The sequence below is a fragment of the Lates calcarifer genome, linkage group LG16_LG22, assembly GCF_001640805.2.
Source record: "Lates calcarifer isolate ASB-BC8 linkage group LG16_LG22, TLL_Latcal_v3, whole genome shotgun sequence".
NCBI classification, from domain to species: Eukaryota; Metazoa; Chordata; class Actinopteri; family Centropomidae; genus Lates; species Lates calcarifer.
Window position 1 is genome coordinate 19,841,100 of NC_066848.1, and position 25,873 is coordinate 19,866,972.

General features: G+C 40.0%; 1 protein-coding gene across 1 annotated transcript in view; it reads left to right on the forward strand.

Moving 5' to 3' along the window:
- The first annotated feature begins 226 nt into the window (after positions 1 to 226).
- Positions 227 to 25,873, forward strand: part of hectd2 (HECT domain containing 2) — a 46,556-nt gene continuing 20,909 nt past the window's right edge. Inside the window, 14 exon segments of the mRNA XM_018660793.2 lie at positions 227 to 801; positions 8,178 to 8,319; positions 13,465 to 13,603; positions 13,799 to 13,901; positions 14,141 to 14,230; positions 14,658 to 14,722; positions 15,034 to 15,079; positions 17,516 to 17,625; positions 19,667 to 19,815; positions 19,927 to 20,050; positions 21,149 to 21,245; positions 21,402 to 21,509; positions 22,383 to 22,460; positions 22,462 to 22,516. Coding sequence (XP_018516309.1) covers positions 718 to 801; positions 8,178 to 8,319; positions 13,465 to 13,603; positions 13,799 to 13,901; positions 14,141 to 14,230; positions 14,658 to 14,722; positions 15,034 to 15,079; positions 17,516 to 17,625; positions 19,667 to 19,815; positions 19,927 to 20,050; positions 21,149 to 21,245; positions 21,402 to 21,509; positions 22,383 to 22,460; positions 22,462 to 22,516 — 1,390 coding nt within the window. The 5' untranslated portion in view covers positions 227 to 717.

Genomic DNA, 25,873 nt, shown 5'->3' on the forward strand with positions numbered 1-25,873 from the left:
TCCTTACTTTCTTTAATGAGTTCTCATATTGCACTTACTCTATATGGGAGTCTGAGGTCTGTTTGGAATTTTATTTTTTAAAACACGTTTAACTGCTCTTTCTTACTTTTAAGGCTCCCACTTTACCCTTTATTATGAATCCAAAGCTCCTGTTTCCCGTTATTCCTTTTTCTCCCCCTCTCTGTCTATGTGTGTGTGTGAGTGAGTGACGCTGTCGTCTCCCGCCTCTACTCTCTAGGCGCCTCCTCCTCCTCCTCCAAACATGGCGCCGGCCCGCAGCTGTGCTGCCTCCCCGACAGACGACGTAGAGAGGGACAGAGAGAGGAGAAGAAGAAGCGGATAGAAACTCATCCTGAACGTGTTTTAAAAACTTTTTTTTAAAACGAATACAACTTCACGCTCTTTAAGGTGTCCATTGGAGACTTTACGTCCAGCTTGTGGAGACGTTTAAGCGTCAGGCAGTGCGCGTAACGGAGAACCCACCTGTCCGACGAAGGTAGATTTCGCTCCGTTACTTCTAGGATGTGAACCTCCCTGATTTATGTGAAATAACGGGGCAGACCGAGCAGACAGACGGGCAACTTGGGGTCAGAGCTGGCTCTGGTAAAAACATGTGCAGCCCTCTGAGGAGCAGAAACACAGAGGCTGTAGAGGACTGAGTCTTTCCAGGGGAAAAAAAAAAAACAACAACTTTTTCCACTCTTCCACACCGAGAGGATGGATGGAGAACATTCTGCGCTGTCAGGAGTTGAGAGGGAAAGAGAGAAGCTTCCACCAATTTACAACGGCTCCCCTCCTGCTGTAAGAAAACTGAACTTTTTCTTTATTTATTCTCCAGCCAAGTGATTTTCACCCTAATTTCTCTCTTTGTTGCACAGATATATAATTTTCTTTCGTTTTCCAAAATGTGCTGAAAATGCATAGTTCAATGAGCAAGTTCAGGTGTTTTTGAAATAGAAAACATACTGCACCATATGAACTTGAGTTACACAACAGCATTATCAGTCTAAATATTGGCAAAGAAAACAATAGTGCTAAACAACATGAATCCTGACTCAATATATTTCATATTTTTGATGCAGAATAAATAATTTATTTAAATAAATAAATAGATAAATAAATAAATAAATAGGCAAAATGATTTGATCAACTGCAGAAAAACAGGCAACCTTATGTTGATCCTTTTTCAAAATTAGAATAGAAAAAAAATCAACAACAAATCATTTTTGAAAATTAGTATTTCAGAAAACATGAATAATTAAAAATAAAATAAAGGAATAAAACCACATGATAGTATCCCTGACCACACTATAAAAATTTGAATGATACTTATATTTCACCACTGAGAAAAAAAAAAGAGCTCATGATGCCATAATTTTAATTTATTGAATTTGTTTTACAGTTTTACAACATTAAACAACAATACAAATATATAGCCATAGTTCAGCACTACACCTAAGTTGCACATGTATCTCATTTTAATGCACATTTGTAATGCCCAACGCCACTCCCTCACTTGATTCCAAACCATTCTACAACAACATGATGTTCAACAGATCCTGCTGATAACTTCCAGTGTTATAACTATATTGTTTCCAGAGGGAAATCTGTCTTGCAGCTAGGTGAAAACACACAGACTTGAACATAAGATGCACGCCAGTGACTAAATACATTAAACATGAATGACAATAACATGTTAATATGTAAAACATGTAATAAAACCGATCATATGCATAAGATAACGTACAGTTAAGGGACAGTGAACTAAAAAAGAGTGTTGTTTCCTTGCTCTTTGGAAAAAGTGATGCCCCTGTCTTACATAATGACTCCTGACATCAGCTCTCCAGCAGTGTCCGATGATGTAATCATCGTGTTTTTAAATGCAGAGCAGGGAGTTGAGGGTTTAGACTGTTGGCCTTTCTGTTGGTGTGTTTTCGGTTTAGTTCTCAGTGTCACTATAGACCAGACTTTTTGGGTTGTATGGCTGGTTGGTTGATGTCATCTCCATTGTGTCAGGGAGCAGGAATTTGCAGATCAGATGGTTTTGACCAATAAACAGTCTGTCATAGCTCAGACCGACTCTGGTTGTGTCTGGAAATGCCATAAAGTGGCTGCATGCATTCTCTCTCTCTGCAGCTCGTTTCTTTGGGACCTCAGTGAGACTGATTCTCTGATTCCTCCTCAGAAGTCTCCTGGCCCCTCAAACTCAGTGAGATCTGAGGAAATTCAGGCTCACAGTTTGGATAGAAAAGGTTTTAGAGACCATGGGCTGTCATTGTATTGCAGACCAAACAAAGTAGAAGAATTGAAGACAGCTGGTGTGCACTGAAGAGAAAAGTTTTTTTTACCTGGATAGTTTTTAACTAGTGCTGCTCTTTCTGGGGGCTACCATATGACCTACATAAATCCCATAAATCTCATTAAAACAATTTGCTTGATGTGATTTCTCAGATTCTAGAGTTTTCAGATGATGGTCTATTAGATTAGATTAATAGACTTTATTGTGCACAAAAAAATGACAACATGCTCTGGTTCCAGATTTACTGCTTGTTTCACTGTCAATTGAACACCTTTGAGTTTTCAGCTGTTCTGTTCAGTCCTTGTCTTAAAGTTGTTTTGTGTTAGTATTCTTTAATTTATGAAATAGGGAACTGATAAATTTGGGTACAACAGGTGTCTCGGTAAGGTGTTGTTACATCATGAGCCTCCAGAACAGCATTCTAGCGCTATTGCTATAGATTCTCTAAATCTGTGGACACCATTCTTTAAAAAATATATGCTCTCATTTGGTGCTGTCAGTAAATGTTCAGTTTCTGGCTTAAAGACCCATACACAGTGTGACTTTTGCATTGTCAAAAACAGTGCACCTGTAAAGTTTTCTGACTTATTGTATGTTTCTTTGGACTTACTAATAATCTGTCCTCTTGTTTTCCCTGATGCATCCATAAATGAAACAGCATAAGAAGATATCACCAAGTCCAACGTGAGGGCTGTGTAGAGTCAGCTATCTGCTAGGATATATGACTTGTAATCCTGTGGCAAATATATAAAATCACATTAGATAATCTTGACAGTCTTAGCGCTGAATCTCTTGACTATGGGGTTTAAAGGCATTAAACTAGCAGCTAGCCAGCAAAACTGAAGAAACCTCTTTGAGTGGAAAAATGTGTTTGGGTTTAAAATTTTAGTCTACCCTGACTAGTGTCTTGTTCTTTTATTCAGTCTGGTTCTGTTATTCCTTGTCTGTAATTTCTTCTGTATGGTGTTATTCTCTCGTCGCACTTTCACACCCAGGCAGCCAAAGGCACCAACAGTGGCCTAAATCTGTCACGAGTTGTTGCCAGATCCCAGACTTGTTATGAATGATGGACCAAAACCAGCTCAAACCTACTCAGAGCTATCTCTGGCCCAAAGCTGGCCCGAGCTCTGCTAGCGGGAGCTGATTTTATTTTATTTGTTTTTTTTTTTCGGCCTAAATCAACCCAAATCTTCAGACCCAAACCCAAGTCAAATCTGGCAGCCACATATGAGCAAGAGTCAGCTCACATCTGGTCCTCTGGTGCCAGAACTCGACCAAATGTGCAGACACTCAGCCATACTCAGCCTGACTTGATGAGATGTAATGGCTGTGGGTTTAACACAAATTTGACCTGTTCTGAACAGACTGCTGGTCTCAGTAAATACCTGATCATCATGTTCTCACAGACCTGCTCATCAGCTGCAGGTCTGTCTGCCTGTCTGATGATTCATCAACAGCCACTCCGGACAAGAACTTCAGCCAAAATGTTTGACAGATAAAGCAAAGACATTAAGAAACATTTGGGCATGGCAGATGTTAAAATCCCTAGGAAGTTGACAAGACAACCACAAAGATATTCTTAGAAAAAACATTTCTACCATCAGCCATGACTGACACAAACACACACAGTCCCACAATAATCTACAGGATCTGATTAGAGATTAACTGCTGAGACAGAAGAGGAGTGGCAGAGCACAGTGTGTGCGTGTGAGAAAGAGAAAGTCAGAGTTGAGCTCTTCTTGGTGTGGTTTCTCTCTGGATGACAGCATTTCCTCTCAGACTTAATGACTGAGCAGAGTTGGACAGAACTGACATCACAAGACTCACTGAGATAAAAGCTGCTGCTAAAACTGTTAATTGTTGTCAGATGTGAAGCAGGATGCAGTCAGCGTTTGTTTCATCAAGGAAAACTACAATGAGAAATATTGCTTAAATATTGTTTTTTCTCCTCAGTAACAATCAGGTTATCACTGGTTTAGATGTAGTCTGTATTTTGTTGCTTGATCATCATTGTGGTGTCTCTGCTCCTCGTTTCCCAGAGATCACCTATCAATCAGTCGGTGCTGGTGAAGCTGTGACGTTGATAATGAAAGAGTGAGGAGAGAGCAGTGCTTCACTGAGTATAATTATACATGCACACTAAGTGTTAGAATGACACAGGTAACCAACCCCAGATGAATAAGACTAAAATTCTGCGGCCATGTCTGTGAGGCTGTACACCAAATTAATGGATACTTTGGAGCCTGAGCAACGAATTGACCAAACCAATATATCACCTATTAGCCCATTTCAGGTATGGTACTGTGCAAACATTTAGTCGTAAACAAGAAAAAATTAAATCAAATTAGTATTTGCTGTGACTGCCCTTTGCTTTTACAGCAGCACTAATTCTCCAAGGTACAATTGCACCAAGGTACTTGGCAGGTAGGTTGTTCCAAGCATCTTGGAGAATTTGCCAAAGTTCTTCTGTGAATACAGGCTGTTTCATTGTCTTCTGTCTCTTCATGTAATCCCAGAGTGACTCTGTGATGTTGAGATCAGGGATCTGTGGGAGCCAGACCATCTGTTGCAGGACTCCTTGTTCTTCTCAACTGTGAAGATAGTTGTTTATGACTCTGGCTGTCATTCTGGGCTCGTTGTCATCCTGCAGAATTGTTGGGTCTCTCTCTGTAAATATAATAATATAAGGAGTACGGTCTGGTCTAGAACCTGCTCTATATGGAAAGTGCCTTGAGGTAACTTATGGTGTGATTTGGCGCTATATAAATAAAACTGAATTGAACTGAATTGAATTAATTTAGGACCAAACAATCCACTGGAGAGTTTATTTTTCAAAAATTTTTGGCAAGTATATGTTTTGGCTGCAAGTGTTATTGCAGTTGTTGAAGAAAATTAACACCAGCCAGTATATAATCATAAAATTATTTCAACTTTTAACTGTCAGTACTGGCATAAAAAAATAAAAACAAACTGTATTGATTAAGCTGTTGGACATAACTGATAGGACATACATTTTGACCTGATGATGGCGCTGGATGAAAAGACAGTTCATCCTAAGGGGAACATTAATGTCTGTAGCAAATTTCATTCAATCCAATAATTGTGCAGGTATTTTACGTAAAAACCAGAAAGGTCTGGAGATCATCAAAGTCAGCAGGATTCAACCTGTGGGGACCATGAAATGTAATGGCAATGCATCAGATAGTTGTTGAGATATTTCAGTCTTGATTGAAGTGGCGGACTGACCCACCAATGTTGTCGCCTCTAGAGCCATGTCATTAACGCCTGCACATAGAGTCAAATTAAGATTCAATTTGAAATTTCATTAAAAATTATAAGAATCTTCTTCTTCTTGTAAATGTAGGTCATAATAAATGGACCACTGCACTGTAATTGCAGTTGAAATTGTTGCTTTTTTTTAAAAACTTGTCATTGTTTTTAGCTGTGGCATCCAGATGAACTTGATGTATTTCGAGTTGAATTTGCAGGTATTTTTCTTTTAACAAGATCAGTCGACTGAGTTTCTAAAACCTCTCTCTCTATTCATGTATTCACTCTGTTTTGTGTGCAGTTGAAGCAGGGTTATCAAAATCTGTTTGATCTGATCTGAGTGAAGGACCTGTTGTATTTCATTAACGCTCTCGCAGGGAGGTGGAGCTTCTATTCAAAGGGACCGTATGAACGTGCGTGCATGTGTGTGTGTGTGTGTGTGTTGTATGTGTATGTTTGTGTGTATTTTGCGTTACAACTCCTCTGAAGACGTGACCTGTCACTAAGTATCTGAGAACAGTCCCCCTGAGACAAACTGTCCTTTGTTTTGTCTGTCTGCGTTTGAGAGAAAATGATATAATGATATGGAAAAGGTAGAAAAGTGTGTGTGTGTGTGTGTGTGTCTGTGTGTGTGTTAATGTGTGTGGGCCGATGCCAAGACTAAGATTTTGTTCTGATTTTTCCTGTGTGGGTCATTTCTGTGGAAACTGATTCATTTTAAACGGCAGATTAACCATCTTCCTGCTCCTTCTGTTTTGTAGCCCCCTGAATACATAACTCTGTGTGTGTGTGTGTGTGTGAGTGGGTGCGGGTGTGTGTGTGCTGCTGTCAGGAGCGGCTGCTGTGCATCTGTTGATCTCTCATCTCCCTCCACTTCTCATTCCTCCTCTTCTCCTCGTCCTCCTGTGCTCTCTCTCCTCTCAATCTATCCTTTAATTTCTTTTTCTTTCCCCCACTTCCTGTCTTCTTTCTAATACCCTCCTTCCTCCGTCCTCAATGTTTTTCTTTGTCTTTCCCCATTCTATTCCTCAACTTCATTTTGTCTTATCTGCATCAATTTCCTTTCATTTCCCTCTCTTATCCCTCCTTTCCTGCTCTTACTTTCACTTTATTGTCAACTCTCTCACTCTTGCCATTCCTCCCTTCCTTCTTTTCGCCTCCTAATCCTACCCCTCTTGTTTTTTTGTTTCACCCTCATATCCTCTTTTTCTTGCCTCATCTTACTTCATTACTTAACTCTCTCTCTCCTTCTTTTTGTCCTGTAATTTCCGTTTTCTCCTCCCTCCTCTTCTAAATCCCTCCTTCCTCTCCTCTTCACATCTCATTCTGCTTGCACTTGTGGCTCTTCTGCTGTATGCAGAGACCTAAAACTTGTCTCAAAAGGACCAGAAGGTGGTTAATAACAGACCATTTAGAAAATACTGTGGTAACACTAGGTCAGTTCAGTCACTGTCTGTTCATGCAGCTGAAAACCTGGACTGATTTAAGAAATTCCCATTCTGGTGAGAAACCTCAACATCTGAGAATGCAGAGAGTCAGTTTAGTGAATTTCTTAAGTTGTTTGCTTACTTAGTCAGCCACTGGGAAATTTCTAGGTACTTGAGCTACTTGGTGTTTGATATAAGATATACTTCAGGAAAAAGGAAGTATAAGGAACATTTACATATTAGTGTGGTATTCAAAAGGTTACTGGTATTATTTGCTTATCCTGGATATGTCACAGCTGTTGGTGCATTTGTTTGCAGATAAGTAAAAAATAATTACAGTGTAGTAAATTCCATCAGTACATTTCTGTTTACATTTTTCATTTATTGTTACCAAGGGGTGTTCTAATTCTGAAAGTGGGACTGAAACTGCAATACAGACATCTATAATACTGTATCGCCATATGAGAAGATGATAACGCAATATTTAACAACATGGTTACACATGTAATTGACATTATTATTCTGGTTAAAGTTAGATCAAGCTTATATTTTGTTGATATTATACATTACACCTATTTTACTGTCTTCCAACTGTGTGTGTCACATGACTGTTTTGGTCTATTCATGATTGAGTGGTCATGTCTGCAGTAATGGCTACTCTAATTAGCTCAAGATGAATAATATCCCTCAGACTGCAGAGCCCCCGGGCCCATTTAAGTCAGTTGTGTGGGAACATTTTGGTTACCACTACCACCACCACCACTCCCCTCCCCCCAAAAAGCCAAGGTATGAAATGAACCATGGCTGAAAAATTGAGCTGTGGGTTTGAAGAATCGTTACGCCCATAATTGTTACTGTCAAACAATTGTTTAACTGGAAAATACTCTGCACCCAAAATGAAATTGTAAAAAAATTCAAACTACATTTGAATGAAAGAGTTATTCAGAGCAAACAAGTCTGAGAGATTCATGCCTTTTCTGTCAGTTGTATATTTTACTGATAGCTTCATTTTCCCTGGTGTAATTACCTGCTTAGTCACCAACAATATCTGAAACTGGTTGAAGCTTTTCGATGTCTACAACATCCAAAATACATATATATAATACATATGTAGATATACATATAAGCAGAAATTCTACTTCTCTGTTCCTCATGGTGATGATGTCATCTTCCCGTGCCAGGGTTTGGGGCGAGGAGCCAAGCAGCCGTTTCCATCTCTAGGCACCTTCATCTCCACACTGAGCCAGAGGAGGGACGTGGGGGGACGGGGCTTGGCTGGCGGCTTGACGGGCACCCTGAGCAGCACCCTGGGGCTCAGACACGGTGAGGTCATGTCCAGTATTTTGGAAAAAAAAAACCTGACTCCATGAGATTTTGTGCACACAGATTAGCATGGCAGTGAATATAAGAAACACAGATACGCTGTGTGTTTGCAATGTAACTTGTTGCATTTTTTTTTTTGTTGAATTTAACTCATATTGGGCAACAAGCTACATTACAGCATCTTCAGATCTTTATGTAGTCCATTATTTGTACATTCACTTCAAAGCTAATTTTAGTCCCAAAACATCAGCTTGTGTCAGTGTGTTGTGTTCACTGTCTGACTGCCTTTGTTCACTCAGAGACACCATGGTCTCCGTCTCGTCTAGGATGTAATGATGTGTTACTTCCTCTGTTTACAGTACGCTTGATGTATGTGTTCAGACTGTTTATGTTGAGCTGCTAGCAATGACGTTGGAGCAGCAAACTCTTGTCTCCAGAATGGAAGGTTTTCAGGAAGGAGAGGAAAAGCTGGTCGTGTTTTCCAGTTGATGACTGAGCATTTTAAAAATCTCGCCTTGTGCCGAAAATCATAGGATTACACTTCTAATTAGAGAGTTGCAGGCATTTTTATTTGCAGCAATTCAGGTCTCGGTTGACTCACAGTTAAAGCTACTTTTCTCAATTTCCTGCCATTTCATCTTCATGGTTGGAGTAGATTTAAGAGTTGAAATCAATCAGTGAACAATAATTTCAGATTCTGTGTTGAAAGGTGTTTGGATATTCTTCCTACTCTGTAAGGTTCATACAGGAAATGACTCAAAAAATGAGGGTTTACTTATGTTTTATTGAATTTAGTTTCACTGAGGTCTCACGATAAATAACGCATTAGAGGGAGAAATTGAGTGAAATCAAAGTCATGAGTTATGAAACAGTTTCAGAGAAAAAGATGCAAAAGAAGACCAATCAAGGTGCTGAACATGTCTTAAGTTCTTGATGGCGATATTGTGTATCTGTTCGAGAGTGTTTTGACATTGAAGGGAATGCTGCGTCCTGTTAAAGGCGAGGTTATTTCTGATTGCCGTGAGAACGCAGACCCAGTGGAGTGCTCACCAGCCCGCTTTGTCACCACGGCTACTGATGCCAGAATAATTATGCAAACCTCCGCCCCAAATGAAAACCATATGAAAGTAAAAACACTTAACTCACACACACTCACGCATAAGACAGTGTACTATTCCTCAAGCCCGTTTCAGTCGTCCAGCCTGTTGGATAATCACCACAATTTGCTATTTCACCTGTTAAGTATTACAGGAGGTTTGTATTTTCTTTTAATATTGTCAAATATGATTTTCTGTGCAGAACCTGATGTGAGTTTCGTTTCAGGATCAGAAAACACTGATACCTTTTCTAGAAACACTGTCATGATAGTATAGCTTGTTGTGGAAAAATATTCTAAACTTTATTGATCTCAGCAGTGAAACTGGGGCACTGCAGCAGGAAGTAGTTAGTCCACTAAGGCACAACAATATTATTATGAATAGTCTCAGTGCTACACTTGGTATTAACATATGATCTGTATCTGGATGTGTTATCTGGATAATGACATCCAATCCATGCGTCTCTACATTTACACCTAGTATTGTTAGGCTTGCTTGTTGTCTCAAGTCTGCCTGCACATTGATTGGCTCTCAATATGCAAATTAGTCAGGCAAGGTTGGCAGACTTGTAAACAAACATGGCACATCTCTATTCAAGGGGAGCAACACCATGGAGAGCTGTTATTCAGTGACAGGGGAGACTCACCAGCTACTGTTATGACTTGTACATTTTGCAGGGCAGCTTCAGGTAGCAGAAAGAGGTTGAGTTAGGTGACCTCTCATCTCGCTGGATGGATTTTACGCCTGGCTGAGATCTGATCACCATCGCTTACACATTCCATTAACATGAATTTGTCTTTATACAGATAATGTATCCAGATACAGTTGCATTTTAATGCCAGGTGTAAATAAAATAAAATCATCATAATACACTTTCTTCTTGCAGATTGTGTCCTCAACAGCATATGTGTGCCAGTGCTAGAGTGTGGCTGAGTTTTCTGTCCTGCTGTTTTTTTATTTATTTAATAAGCAACCCAAATGGAAAACTCCAGTCTTTTAATAAGTGACCCTAGCTGTGAAATTCTCCCAAATTAAAAGGATTTCTTATCCTGAACATGTTGAATTTTGTAAGAAAAAACTCCTTTCGTTTCCTGTCACGCTGGTTGACCGTACATGGTCATCTTCAGTGTGATGTTTGAGCACTGTTCCATTCATAAAACCTCAGCAGGAACAATATCATGAATTAATGGACAGCATTAGATGACGACACTTGAAGTAGAAAACAAGGCTGTCCTCTTACCCCTCGTCTAAAGACATCAAAGGCTCTGTTGAAGTAAACTTTGATGAAGGAAAGAAGAGGAGGAGGAGAATGTCCTCAGAGGTCTCTAAAATGACTCTTCTGATTAAAGGGTGTCATGACGACCAGGGCATGTTGCTGTCAGGACTAAATTGTGAGACGCACAAGCTGACAAAGCAGTGGTAATTAAGAAGCAGTGAAGTAGGAGCAGGGAGGGCATGGGTGCAAAGGTGGAAGGATGAGGGTTAAGAGTGTTGTTTTCTCCTCGATCCTACTTTGATCGGCTTTTTCCTCCCTTTTGTTTGTGGCAGTATGCTTCAAGCTAAACAGCTAATTAATACGTTACAAGTTTCTATGAAAATTGCTGAATATTTATGATTCACAGTGATTTTGGACTGTTACTCTGCTGTGGCAGTACTATCTGAACAGAAATTTCACTTTGATCCATGACAAGGTGTCAGATAATGGCCAGATTTCACTGAAAACAAAGAAATATTGATAAATGGAAACACATTGAGGCAATGAAACAATTGGTAAATCAAAAACATTGATGTATTGATAAAAAATGTAATAGCAAATAATACAAACACCTGTATTTGAACCTTTGACCTTTCCTCTAGTGCCACTATCAGGCCAGTATTTCTACCCACATATTTACACAAATCAAAATTTCCTGCACACATTCCTGCTCCCCAGAGGATGATGTCTTTTAATTTTAATGGCCCCATGATGTTTTCTCTAGCGCCACATTCGGGATGAACATTACATCTTTGGCTGCTCTGCCTCAGAGAAAATAACATTTGGATTCTGTGATGTAACACCTGGTCACGCTGCCATTTATCCATCTGTCCGCCTCTGTATTTGTGTCGCTTTTATCTCCTGCTTGTACAATCTGCCCACGCCTCCAGAATGAGCATCTACAATGCACCTGGACTGGCCTGCTGCCGGTGACTATTGTTGCTCTGGTGACAGAGACAATAGGAGGCTAATTATAAACAGAATGGATAGATGGTCAAAAGTGTGGGAGGATGGGTGAACATGTCCATGTGTGTGTTTCTGAGCAACTGTGTGTGTGTTTCTGCATCACGGGGAATTGTAGTCATGTAGTGCAGCCTTGCCTCTGTGATTACACACTGATTGGGGTTACAGGTACTGATTGTGCATTTGTGTTTGTAGCAACATCATCAGCGACATCTCTTTCTCAGTCAGACTCTCTTTTGCTGTCTGTCCTCCTTTCTCCCTTTGTCTTGCTGCATATTCGCTGCACCTCTTACATGTTTCCAGAAAGAAACAATAAAACCAGTTCCCATCTCTGTCTTGATTGCAGTACTCTTTTTTTCCCCTTTCTTTGCTTAATCACATCTGCATTTAAAGCTCTTTTGAACTACACATCTGCTATTGGCAGTCCTCCGCAGTTTAATGTTTCTATCAAAGCGCTGACATCTTTAATTGTTTGATTAATTTATAAATCGTTATTCATTCTCCATAACTGTGGTCAGGGTGAAACATGTTGTCACTGGCAAAATCACAAAATATACAGCCACAAATTGCAGTCAACAGACTAAAATAACATTTAGAAAGTTAAAACGAAATCAGACGTCTTTGATTATTATCATGATTTTGATGATTATGAACATTTTGATCCAGTTGAAGTTCTCATCTGAACTGTATATCTTTATTTACATTTATATCTATAAGCTGATGTACATCAGAAAGCTCTCATAGCTTGCTGTATGCTGCTTATGAATCGGGTTTGGCAACAGAGAAGTTTTGGGTTTAAATCTTGTTTGGATCCTAAAATATACTTTCCTGATTGTACAAAAAGTTATTTTTCTGCACAAGAGTCAAGACAAGAACATTTCACAATCCAGTGTGACCCTGGCAGTGTGATTTTAACCTCTGGAAATCCAGCCTTGATTGATTATGAACTTAAAACCAAATAGATTATGAACATTTAATGAAAAAGCCTCTGATTAATATACAGAATCTGAACTTAGAGCTGCGTGAGTCTGGACAAAATGAGAATCAGGATTTCCTTGCTTGGAATTGAGATCAGGATTCTGCACGGGAGAGAGAGGGGGGACAACATTGTACCAAAGGGTCAGCTGGATTTGAACCAGGGCTGCTGCAGTAAGGACTCAGCCATGATATGTGGTACACACACCACCAGGTGAGCACTTTACCTGATACAGGAGGAAATGCAACAAAAAAAGATGCTGTTGTCTGATACAGGATTAGCATGTCAAGTTTGGACAACAGAAAGAGAACACTACTTTTTAGTTGAAATTCAACAGCCTCATGAATCTGACACAGAACATAAATCCAATCACCTTCAGTCTCTTGTCCTTTCTTATTTGCACAACCTTTGAAAGCACTTTTCTGTGCGACTTTTTCATGTAACACTGTCATTCACCATTGTCTCTCACTCGCTCTCACTGGGTTTATCCTCCTTACTGCTGGTTTCTGCTGCTCTGCATCACGTGGTGTAACCCTACATTGTCATTTGTTGAGGAAGAAAGTCGGGGTGCTTGTTCTGATACATTGATGCCCCTAATGAATGTTGTTATTATGTTATTCAGCAACGTTTTTAATATGATTAATCATGCTGCCCTGAACATGACATAATTATTCTCTGTGTGAGAGCCGCTATAGCTCTGCAAGATCTCATATAGTTACTCTGATGGTCAAGAGACAGGTTTGGTAAGAAAGAGGATGTGGGCTCAACATTTATGTAAAGAAGTTTTTTTTTACTTTTTTTCTGAACAGATGATTATAGTTAGTAATAAATGGTTTATTGTCTTTCTCTTCCAGGGAGAGAGCTGCCTCCGATCTGTAGTGATGTTCGTCAGAAGCAGCGCCTCTCCATCGACACTCTCCCTCCAGAGGTCAAAGCTCCGTTCCCCTCCGATCCCATCATCCCCCTGCGTACCAAGACCACCAAGGAGTTTCAGTGAGTCGCCAGTCCCCCAAACTGGGACCCAAAAACATTAAAACTGTTATTAGTTCTGTTCAGCTAAAAAATCCGGAAAATCAAACCCAGCTCACTTTTTTGCCGCACCAAAGCAACTAAAACAAACATTAAGTTCTGAGCCAAGCCTGGTTTGTGTTTTGAGCATTGTGTGTGTGTGTGTGTTTGTGTTGCCAGGGAGGATATGGAGCGTGCCGTCCAATCAGGTGACTGGAGGGAGGTCCGAGAGTTTTACCTGACCACCTTCGACTCCTTCATTGAAATCAACGCTGCCTTCAAGGTAGAATACATAAACACAAACACCCACACACACACAGAGTACACTGTCTGGCTCTCAGCAGAATGCCTGTTGTGAGAAAACTGTTTTGGGTGCTGTTAAAATTTCACCAGACGCCATAACTGTTTTACGATGGGAAAGCATTTTTTTTCCTCTCTCTGCTGTTTTCCTCCTTTTTTCTCATGGCCTCTCCTTCCCTTTCTTTCCTCATTGTGTTCCCTCATGGCTCCCTCCTTTCCCAGCGAGAGGCAAACGGATCGTTTAACACCATAGACGACTCAGGAGTCAACGCCAAGTTTGTCAACACTGTTTATGACGCACTGCTCAGCACAGTAAGTGTACACAGCGAGAGGGCACCTACAAACACACACATACAAAAGGTGTCAATTTGAACCACCAGCGTCAGGCAACAAAGAGCAATGTAATTCATCATGACATCAAGTCTATAACTGAGTTTATAGCCTCTATTTAAGTTTGCGTACATTCTGTAAAACTTAACATACTTGCTGACTTGATGAGCTGCTGTATAATGCTCCAGGCTGTACTTGTAAACACTTCTGTTTTAAGTGACCTTTGATGTAAAAGTTAGAGAAATGTGGTGACCAGTGTTTTAATTTCTCCCTGTGGGTCTCTGACATTCAGGTCTGTTGATTCAACCTTCTGATGATTCTTTCTGTTTTGGACATTAAACGTGTTTTTGTGTGTGTGTGTGTGTGTGTGTGTATGTTTGTGTGTGTGTGTGTGTGTGTGTGTGCTTAGCCTCAGGACATCCAGAAGTCAGTGTTGAAAGGGATCATCAACAGCTTGCTGAGGGAGTGGAAAGGGTGAGAAGACCTTTGTTGCTTCTGTAAACCATTTCCAAACAATGCAAACACAATTCAGATGATTTGATCAGTCAAACTTATGAAGATGGATATGGTTGCGAAGCAGGTTGATGCAATAGAACAGTCGTAGAGGTACTCTCCAGTGTCTTAGGGAATTAACTTGCTAGATGAGAAGCAGTTTCATCTGATTTTTCTTGGTCTTTAAAACTCAAGATAGCACAAATACAGAGCTAGCCTAACTCGACTGTGTTTTGTAGCAGTGAATGTCTGATATGACTGACAGGTTTTGGTTTTGTGTGTTCTGTTCTCAGGCCTCGGACAAAAGATGACCTGCGGGCTTATTTCATTCTGGTTCAGGTGAGACTTGAAAACTTTGAGACAAAGTAAAGTCAGTCCAAGGTGTTCTGTTATATGAAAATAATGGACAAGGTACAGGCATTGGTGTTGACTGTTCTACTCTATCTGGTCTATGGACACTTGCCAGTTGACAAGCTTATTATCTTTCTTTTGAGTGTGTTTGCAATCAGTTTTAATGCCCTGCACACTGTGGACTAATTTAATGTAGTGGTTTCAGGTGTCCTGAATGACCATTTAACAGATAATAAGCACACATTTTCTGTGATCATTTATTATTCTTTTTTATACAATATGTTTAGTGTCCTGTACATACTGTTTCATCAGATGTCCTAATAGTGTGTCTTATAGTGTCCATTAGTGTCCCATAGTGTTTCATAATGCCCTACAGTAACTCTTAAACCCCATATAGTGTCTTATGCAATAATGCAATAGTGCAGTGCTCCATTCAAAATGTGCCTGTCATTAGGCTGACTGCTTGAACCCTCAGAACCATGCACTGAAAAGACTTGGTTTGCTTGCGAAAGGGACAGTAAATACAGTGTTACACAATGAAAGCATGGATCTTTTTGGGCTGTCGCTGCTTAATTCTGCCTTTAAGAAAACCCTGGTATGTGCATGTTATAAAATGTCCGGGTGCTGCCCTGTCCTCCCACCATAGTTCCGCCTTCTTCTTAATGTCAAGTGACATGTAGAAATACGACATTTGAAGCTTTCTCGAGAGCCGCTTATCCAAAAACCTCAGGTCATCAGCAATACACCAGCAGCGTTTGAAGTCCATTGGTTATATAGTTGTCGAGAAAATCAAAAGACAGACAAACAGAAATTCCCCCATTCATACTTGGGTGAACTGATTTTGATGGTATTTACAGTAATAAGAGACAACCCTTTTTCATGCTGTCCTTTTTTCTCCAACACCTTTTCTTCTTCTCCTCTCCTTTTTTATCATCAGCAATCTTTCCCCCATACCTCTCTCTCTCTTTTTCTTATTTCACCCCCAACTTCTGTCTTTTTCTCTTTGTGGGTTCCTATCTTTGATCCTTCTTTGATCCTATTTCTGATCTCTCTTTCTCTCTCTCTCTTCCTCTCTTCCCTCTCTCTTTCTCTTTCCTCTTCTCTCCAGTCTGATTTCCATATATGGTTTTGAGAATTAGAATCAGATAAAGACAGGAATCTACAGTAGTTCCACTGTGGTTCCATGCTCCATCAACACATACACACACACACACACACACACACACCACACACACACACACACACACACGCCTGATTTTGTCCCATTTTACTTTGAGGACTCGCTTCGTCTTCCAACTCTCAGGAGAACACAACCGCACACACACACACACACACACACACACACACACACACACACACACACACACACACACACACACACACACACATACACACACACAGGCTGGGACTGGGTGAGGTCATGTTGGAGTTGAGGACTGCTGGTTTCCTGTCTGATGACGACTCTCCCTCCTTTATAGGTTCTGCTAGCTACACATTCAGCCCATCTCTCTCTCTCTCTCTGTCTCTGTTAAAACCCTGTAGAGACTGAATGGAGCTCTCTGGGATTATCTCACTCATTATGTCATTTGTTATTATTTTTATTGTATCCAAACATCAGTCTAACAGACAGAACTTCATGTTCTCAAAGTCAAAGTGAGTCATGTTTTTTAAGAAAAAATAGAAGAAAAACAACTTTAAAAGCAGCTTCAGTCATCCAGCCAGGCTCCACAGTATTCATGGATGAGAAATGAAGTTGTCTTTTCACTTGAAAAAAATTACAAATCCTCTCCCTGCAGTATAACTCTAGTTGCTAACCAGGTGGTGGCGTTATCAATTTGACAAGCTGATGGCCTACCCTGTGTGTTGAGCATGTCCATAAAGGAAAATTGAACATTTCAAGAACAATTTTGGAATTTTGGTCCATCTTTTCTTTCAGTTAAAACACTATAATCTTCCCTTAATGAGATCTGATTTGTTTTAATACTTTTTTGAAATACTTTATTTTGTTGATTGTTTGAGTGTTTTTTTCATACCACCATACATCTTATAGTGACATTGCCACATTGCTGGATTGAAGGAGTTAACTTGGAGAGTGAAATGTGATTACTGGTTCAAGTGATGGACCAAAACAAACACACAAACAAATAAGTAAAAGAAAATAAGATCCAAATTGTGAAAAACCAGGATTACTTTTTTAAAATCTGTTTTTGAGAGTGGTATCAACACTTTTTGTCCAACAATGCGAAACAGAAATGGAGAGGATCATTTAAAAATTCTGAGCTGTGCTCCATAGACATCATCTGCATGTGTCCCCTTTCAGGAAATGGATCTTCTAAAATGAGATGTTTCTAGACAAAATATGTGAGAGGCTGTCTGTGTCACAACATGACTTATTCTGCTGTGTGTATGTGTGTGTTTGCATAGAACCCCCAGTATTCAAGCACCAGCACTTATGTGATCTACGCTCACCTGCTGAGGCAGATCGCAGCTTTGTCTGAGGCTGATCACCACTTCCTGGTTCACTGGCTCAAGAAGTAAGTCTGAGAGAGAGTTTGTGTGTTTGTGCGTGATCCGTTCACTGATTTCTACATTTCGCAACTGTTTGTTTTCACCAGGTTGCCACAGCTTTCTCTCTTTGTTATTGTCTGTTTTGTTCTTCACACAGAACTTGTAACAGAACTTAACAAGTGAATCAGGCCCTTTTGCAGCAGAGTTCATTTTTTATCTTCATATGGGTATTGATGCAGTGTTTTTCCTCTTTTGAACTGGGTCTGTGGATTTACTTTTGTAGGCTGAACAGATTGTGAAGCCGTCAGGGAGAAATTTGCGATTTGGAGCTCTGTAAATAACTTTTGAGTGTGTAGGCGGATCAGTTCTTGTCCATCTCATCCTTGCAGCAGGGTCAGCAACTGATTGATTGTGAGATGAGAACGTAAATTTGAAGAATTTCCATCTCTGTCTGGAAATATTTTGCTATGACTCACTTTCTCTATGCAAATATCACACACAGCTTTGAGATCTCTTATGTTTCTCTGTGTGTTATATGACACAAACCCCAAATACCAAGAGATTGCAGCAGTTCTATTTGTTTTACCGACCAACTTGTTTTTCATCTTCATCATTGCTTTCCCTCTCTAATCTGAGGAGGAGGAGGCAGAAATACAGGTTTTCATTTACATAAATATCTGTAGTACCTTAGTATCCACTGGCAATTGGACTGTGTGGCAAGTATCAAAGTTTTGAATCCTTATACTAATACATGCTACAGCCCATGCATGCATTGCTCTAAATAAAGCTGGGGAGAATAAGTGTACTAAAATTCTGTATCTGTACTAAAATTGAATTTAGGTATTTTATTGGCACTGGGACTCAAATGATATGCAGCCGTGCAATTAAGAAGACGATATATTCTGATCTAACCATGTTTCTTGTCTGCTGCTGTGTCATGCTGCTCTTAATTTATGCTTTCACTGGAGGATCAAAAGAAAGAGACTCTAAACTATTGTGTGTTTTTAGGTAAAAGCAAATGCTAACAAGGTCAACAGATACTTAATCTATAACACAATATAAGCCCTCCATCTGTCCCATTCTTGTGACCGCAATATGTCAGTAACGCCTTGAGGGAATTTCTTCTAATTTGGTACAAGCGTTTACTTGGAGTCAAAGATGAACTAGTCAGATTTTAGTGCTGGAAGGTCAGAGGTTAAGTTCACTGTGACCTCACTTTAGTGCGAACGCGATATGGCAGGAACACTCAGAGAGAATCTCATTACATCTGGCACAAACATTCACTTGGACAAGGAAGAAATTATCAGAATTTAGTGGTTAAAGGTCAAAGTTCAAGGTCACTGTGACCTCACAAAAAATGTTCTTAGCTAGAGTTTTGGCCTGGTGAATACGATTTCTCAGGAATGCCTTGAGAGAATTTCTTCAAATTTGACACAAACATTCACTTGGACAAAAGTGACTAGAATTTGGTTGGTCAAAGGTCAAATGTCACCGTGATCGCACAAAACATATTTTTGCCCATAACTCAAGAAATCACACACTTATTAACTGCAACTGGACTGGTTGGCGGAGGCATACAACCACAAGTCGGTAATTCTAGTTTCAGGCTGATATATACTAATCTGTGTTGTAACTCTGCTACTGTGTCTCCATGATAATTTATTATGTTATTCCTACAGTATATTTTCAAAAACATTATCCACTTCTGGACGAGTTTATCAACTCTTGTAGCTTTTAAAACTTGACACGCAGCCTACAAGTACAAATGTAAGCCAGCTTCCGAACTCTTTGCCTGAATGAGAAAACCTGAAGAATCCATGGTGTTTATGGTGGTGATTTAAATGCGGGCTGCTTTAAATTACAAGTTCTGTTAAGTTCTGTTCAAACCATTTCTGCATCCAACGCTGCTATTTTTTCCTCTCTTGGAGTGCAAGTGTCTATTTTTGTGCAGATGTATATTTCAGGGTATGTACAGTTTTCACTCTGCCAAGCTGCTGAGGTGAACCAGTGTTAACTTCATATGTATGTGTGTGTGTGTGTGTGTGTGTGTGTGTGTGCGCGCATCAGGCTGTCGGCAAGGCGTTTCAGGCAGTTGGTGGAGCGCCTCCTGCAGTTCATCTCCACCCGCCTGTTTCCTGCAGAACCAGATGAACTTCCTCCTCTGGCCAAGTGCTCCTGGTGGATTCCCTCTGCTACCAAAGTTCTCAGCCTGTTCAGTGAGTTTCTCTCACACACACCCAAACACATATCCCTTTAACAGTGTAGTACAATGACACAAATGTTTTAAATGTTTTATTTGACTTTCCCTCTTCCTTTCCTCCCCTCAGATGCAGCCAACAGCGTCTCTTCTCCTCCCATCATGCCTTTCACTGACTTTTACAACATCACTCTTGAGCACATAGACTTCATGGAGGAGTACAGGACCTGGCAGAACTATGGCAACTCAAATAGGTCAGATAATTGTCCATCTCTTTTTATGTACAGTATAACCATTAAGCTGATTGGCTTTTCCAATTGACTTTTACTAAAATGAGTGTGTCTAGAATGCCTCATTGATGAAAATATTGTTTGATTTTTGGCTGAACAGTTGTTGTTGTTGTTGGCAAGTTATTTTTTTCCACTTGTGAACAAAGTTAGGTTTCAGTTAATTTCAGAAAAAAGAACCATTTGGGCAAGTTTGAGACTGCATCCATAAAAAACTTTATGAGCAAGTCCCAGAGAGCCTTTCAGAGAGATTCGTCCAGTCAGAGAGCTTCAGAAGTAACTCTCACAACTTTGACAAAAGCTGGCAAACACCTGCAGGATAATAACATTCCAAACAGCAAGTTCTAAAATACATCAAAATGACCATCAGTTCCCAATGTGACACATCTGAAACATACTAAGCATTCAATCTTTGTTCTTTATTTCAATCAAATGTTATCACGACAAAATGTTCATATTAGTTGAGACAATAAGAAGTTTGTCTGTAGTCACTCCTTGTGAATGGATAATACATGATGGAACAGTGGAGCGGACAGTGACTAGTGACCTAATGCTAACAGATGTTATAACACATTAGTTTGACTAAGCACTTACCCATGACTGAGAGTGAGGTTAAAGCCGTCTGAAGATTCCTGAAGTCAGGCTGAGTATCTCCTCCCGAACAGAGACGAGGTAACGTTCCCACAGCTGCAGTCTGCTCCAGAACCGTGGAAACCCTGTCAAGAGCCGTGAAGTCTCTTTCACGCTGCGTCACAGCTCGTTAACGTCTGATAAAGGAAATGGATCCAGAGTTTAGAGTTCAAACGATCGGCCTGAAAAGTTCCTGGCTGCTGTGGTGGGGGGATTCAGCTCATTATGGGCTTGGAGGGTGTGGATTTTCAGAACCTGCTCATTTGGGTTAAGCATATAATTTCAAAAACACTTGAGAGTTGGTCAGGAACAAAGTCGTTTTGTTCTGCTGACTTTAAAGAAAATATATTTTTGTAACTGACGGTAGCAAAACACATTAAAGAAATACCTTTTCAGGTTGATTAACTTTTCATATTTCTTCTTGTCATCTCTCAGATTTTCCTTCTGTCAGTTTCCCTTCATTCTGTCAACGGTGGTGAAGAAAGCCATCATCCAGAAAGACTCTGAGCAACAGATGATCAGTCAGGCCAGGGTGAGACACACACATACACACACACACTCACTGTCTTCAGGACGAGACAAAAATGTCTCTAATTTAGAAGGTTAACGATAACACAGACAAATGAAAACAAGAAAACAGACACAATGTGCACAATGGGACTTAATCATGTGTGTTTGTGTTTTACAGCAAAGCCTGGTCAGTAAGGTTTCTCGCAGGCAGAGAGTGGACATGAATCTTCTGTTCCTCAACATTAAAGTACGACGAGCACAGCTCCTCAGCGACTCACTGGATGAGGTTAGTGCACAAACACAACCTTGTACGTACTCGTGTCTGCCTTGTGTTTCAGACCGAAGCACTTTAAAAGCTTAAATACATAACAAGGTCTCATTATATAAGAAAATAATGAGCACGCCTGAGAGGAAGAGTCATGTTTGCTCTGCTGAGAATTCATTATTTTCTGTATCAGGGAGTTCATTCTGTCTCTCTGAGGAAAGATAATGAAAATGGAAAGAAGTCAACAGGCAGATGTCTTGGGTGGAAACTGGAATTTTGTAAAGCAGTGTGAGGGTGGGATGACAAGTGTAAAATCAATTTCTTTGAAATGTGTTTTGTAATCAGAGAAAAACAGGCAAATTTGTGGTGTGGGGACACTGGGAGAGGGCGGTGAAAACACATAACCTCTCATGAGGATTAGCAAATATGCCTTTAATGTTCCACATTCATGTGTCAACCTCAAGCACTTATTCTAGCCCTAAACCTAACTGTAAATCTGATTCGAACCCTAAAATCTAAGTCTAAATTATGTTAAATGTTAGTTTCTTCAGGAAGTGAGGTTCAGCCCAAATGTTTTTGAAGATTGTCAACACAGTTCTGTCCTTAGATATCTGCTCTGCAGAAGTTTAGGAATAAATGATCCCAACATTTTCATACTTATGTTTGAATTTTATGGAAACATTTGTGTTAATTATGTGACAGTTTTTCTTATGAATTATAGTGGAGGTTGAAAATATTTTTTTGCAACATCCCAGGCTTTTTTTTCACATGAATGCAATTAGTTTTAAAACCGTTTGTTTGAAACACACCATAAAAAAACAACAATAAAATTCCATATAAACTGGTTATTATTTTTTTAACCTTTATCTGTCTTGTCTCCCCCTTCTCCCGTAGTTGACGAGGAAGCGGTGCGATCTGAAGAAGAAGCTGCGGGTGACGTTTGTCGGGGAGGCGGGGCTGGACATGGGTGGTCCTGACGAAGGAGTGGTTCCTGCTGCTGGTCCGACAGATCTTCCACACAGATTACGGTGAGACGCATCTTCAGTTCCCAGAAGTCAAAGCCCAGAATGATAAGAATGAGACATCAGCACATCTGCAGTGTAGCACAGAAAACTGTGGTGGTCTTTTTTTTTTTTTTTTTTTTTTTTTTTTTTTACTGTAAACTATGTCCATGAAACTGCCTCGATCAAGTGTGAATAAGGACCAGCAGGTCTGCAGAGAGCAGCTGGCAACAACAGATAATGCTAAGAATCTGGAGGGTGAATCCTGTTTAATGCAAAGTCAATGGAAGGTGAAGCCATACTTTATTGAAAACCAGCGGAAAGAAACTCAGATATTTATTGGATTGAAATGAAAATTTTTATTAGATGGAGGTCTCAGAGGACATAGTCTGCGTTTTCAGGTCAGGGATCTGCAACAGGAATAAGTGTCAGATGGCTGAGAAAAGAGGTCAATGTTGGTTTTGGAAATTCAGCAACAAACTCATCTCAGTCAAGAGTAGTTCTTATTATCACTGTCTTCTTTCACTGTTTCTCTACTCAGTTTGCTCTGGCTGTCACTCAAATTATCTCTGTATCTCATTGTCTCTGGGTCAGTCTGTTGGTGTGCCCTCATCTCTTTCTTTCTCTTACTTTTCTCTTTCAAAAAATTGATCTTTGGACCAGTAGTCCCCCTGCAGTCTTGAAATGTGTCTCTAAAAAGTAAGGATTTTGTAGGGTAGTAAGTGAATTTGAATGCATGTACTGACAATGACCTCTGAACAGATATGAAAAACACCCAGATTTTTACAGTAATATTCACCTCCTCTCTGCATTGACACAATTTATCACAAATGTAACAGCCCCTCTTCTCAGTCAAATCTAAGCACACAGATGTCATAAATTCACTTTTTACAGTGGTTTCCCTGTAGGATAGAGACCCATAAATTTATTTAGAAATCATATTAATAGAAGGTGCTCCTTAAACTTCATCAGATCTTGTCTCATGATAATCAGGTCCAGACTTTTTCTTCAGTTTCTGAGTAATCCAGTTGATCACTGTCTGTACAGTGTGAACAGGAACTACAAGTAACCAAAGCAGCCAGACTTTTCAAGATACAACGTGTCAGAATGTAACAGACTAAGGAGAATATAATATTAAATTAGCCAAATTAGACAATGTTTAACAATGGCTAGTATAAAATACACCCACTGACAGTGTGTGATCAAAATCCAGATATTTCTGTGACAGATACAGATGATTACAATAGATTTAGATTCACAGTGAGGAAAATGTGTCGAAACATCCATAGAAACATCTCAAACCAGTCCTCCGGCTTTTTCTTTTTTATCAGTGCATATGTTCAGTGTGTTCCGACTAACCATTATTTCCAATAACTTATCTAATACATCACTTTGTCTTGCAATGTCACCTCCTTATAGCTCCATAGATCTGCCTGAAGCACTGCAAGGTTATTTGGATCTTACTAAACATGCAGCTCACAGATGGAAAAGTGGTTAATGCTGCAGTTCCTTGATATATTTTTCCTTTTAGTGTGGGTCACCACAGAAATCCATGATATGCTGACTGTCCAGCTGTGCTTACACCTAAACATGACCCTTTTTAAAGGACCACACTGTTATTAAACAGCTATTTCCCATGAAGAAAACAAAACCGAAAATTTGTCATCTCTCAACATCTCACCCTGTCTGTGACGCTCAGCTCCACGATTGATTCCTACTGAACACATACATCTGTAAAAACATCTCACAAATATCTGTGTGTAGTTTCAGTGTTTTAAAAAAAGAACCAGTAATTTCCTAAAACAGCAGGATATGTAGTTTTTTATCAGATGTTAATCAAACAGGAGGAAATATCGCATATGCTGGGGACTATTTTCAGCAGCAGATTAATCCACATTTGGTGCTCTAGTGAGTATTTGGGGCAGCAGGACAGTGTATATGGGACTAAGTCAAAATAAACTACAATGTGTATGTTTGTGGTAATGAAAGAAGATGTCACCCAGTGCTACAGTGTAGCTCACTGCTTTTGGACAATAATGGAGCTCTATGGCACAGGAGAATATATTAGGCTTTGGCACACACACACACACACACACACACACACACACACACACACACACACAATACCTGTTAGGATTAATTAATTGTTGGTTTAGACCTTTTTATGGGATTTCTCAACAGTAACACCAATAATATAACCAGTTTGATCCTATTGCAACCCAACGTCCTGATTTAACATGCTAGTCCCACATTCCAGTTGCTTATATAAGCAGTGTGTCTTTTGTTCACCACTCTGAAATTGGTGGGTCTTTGCAGATGTTTGCTATCTAGTGACTTTTCTCCTCTTAGCCATTGTTTTTCATTGTGTTTTTTCATATTTGGTTGATCAAATCAAAGAAATAAGTTTAGTAACATTCTGAGGCACCAGCTAATATCCATACAAGGAGTGGAGTGGATTCACTCTGCGAGGATGTGTGGGAGCTGGTGGTTGACAGAAACGATTTTGTTCCAAATCAAAATTGAATTTATGTGAAATGTGAGTAAAACATTTCTGTTCAGCAAGTGTGTTTCCATCACCGTTGCTCCAACATTTTCCTTCAACCGCAAGAAACATTCATGTGAGGGTAAAAACCTTTTTTTTTAATATTGATATAGAAATTTCTCCAAGATTTTGCTGTTTCAGTTCAACTTTCTTAAAAAAAAATACTTGAATGGAAACCAAGGAGAGGTCTGTCTGTGCATCTGCCTCTTCTCCTCTCTCTCTCTCTCTCTCTCTCTCTCTCTCTCTCTCTCTCTGTGTGTGTGTCTGTCTGTGTCTCTCTATCCTCTGGTCGAGTTGTTCTTTCCATCGTCTTTCCATCTTTCCGCGGTCGTCTGTGTTTTTGGTGCCAGGAGACATCGGCCCAAAGCAACACACTCAACGAAAGCTGTGTTCCCCTCATTAGCGGCACGGGGGAAAGCCCCGGCCTCGCACACACAGACATACATACTCAGCTGCACACAGGCAGGTGTACACACACACACACACACACACACACACACAGGCTCTTTTATGCATGAAGTGGTGTCAGTTTCTGGTGTTCGGAGATGTGAGCGGTCCAGATGTGTGTCTCCGCTCAGAACAGACTGCTGCTGTTTCTCGCAGTCAGAGCTGGAAAAGCTTCAGCGCTTCGCCATTCTGTCCAGTTTATTCTACTTAACAAGCTGCTCATAATCCTGCTTTTTATCGCGCTGACACTCAGCAAAGACGTCAGCAATTTAACACACTATGAATGTTGACAATGTGTTAACAGATGATGCAAAGAGAAAAACAACTTTGACCAGACTTGTTGACCGTGAAGGAGTGATGTTATTAAAGGTGAAGCAGCAGCTTCTTGTTCAGCT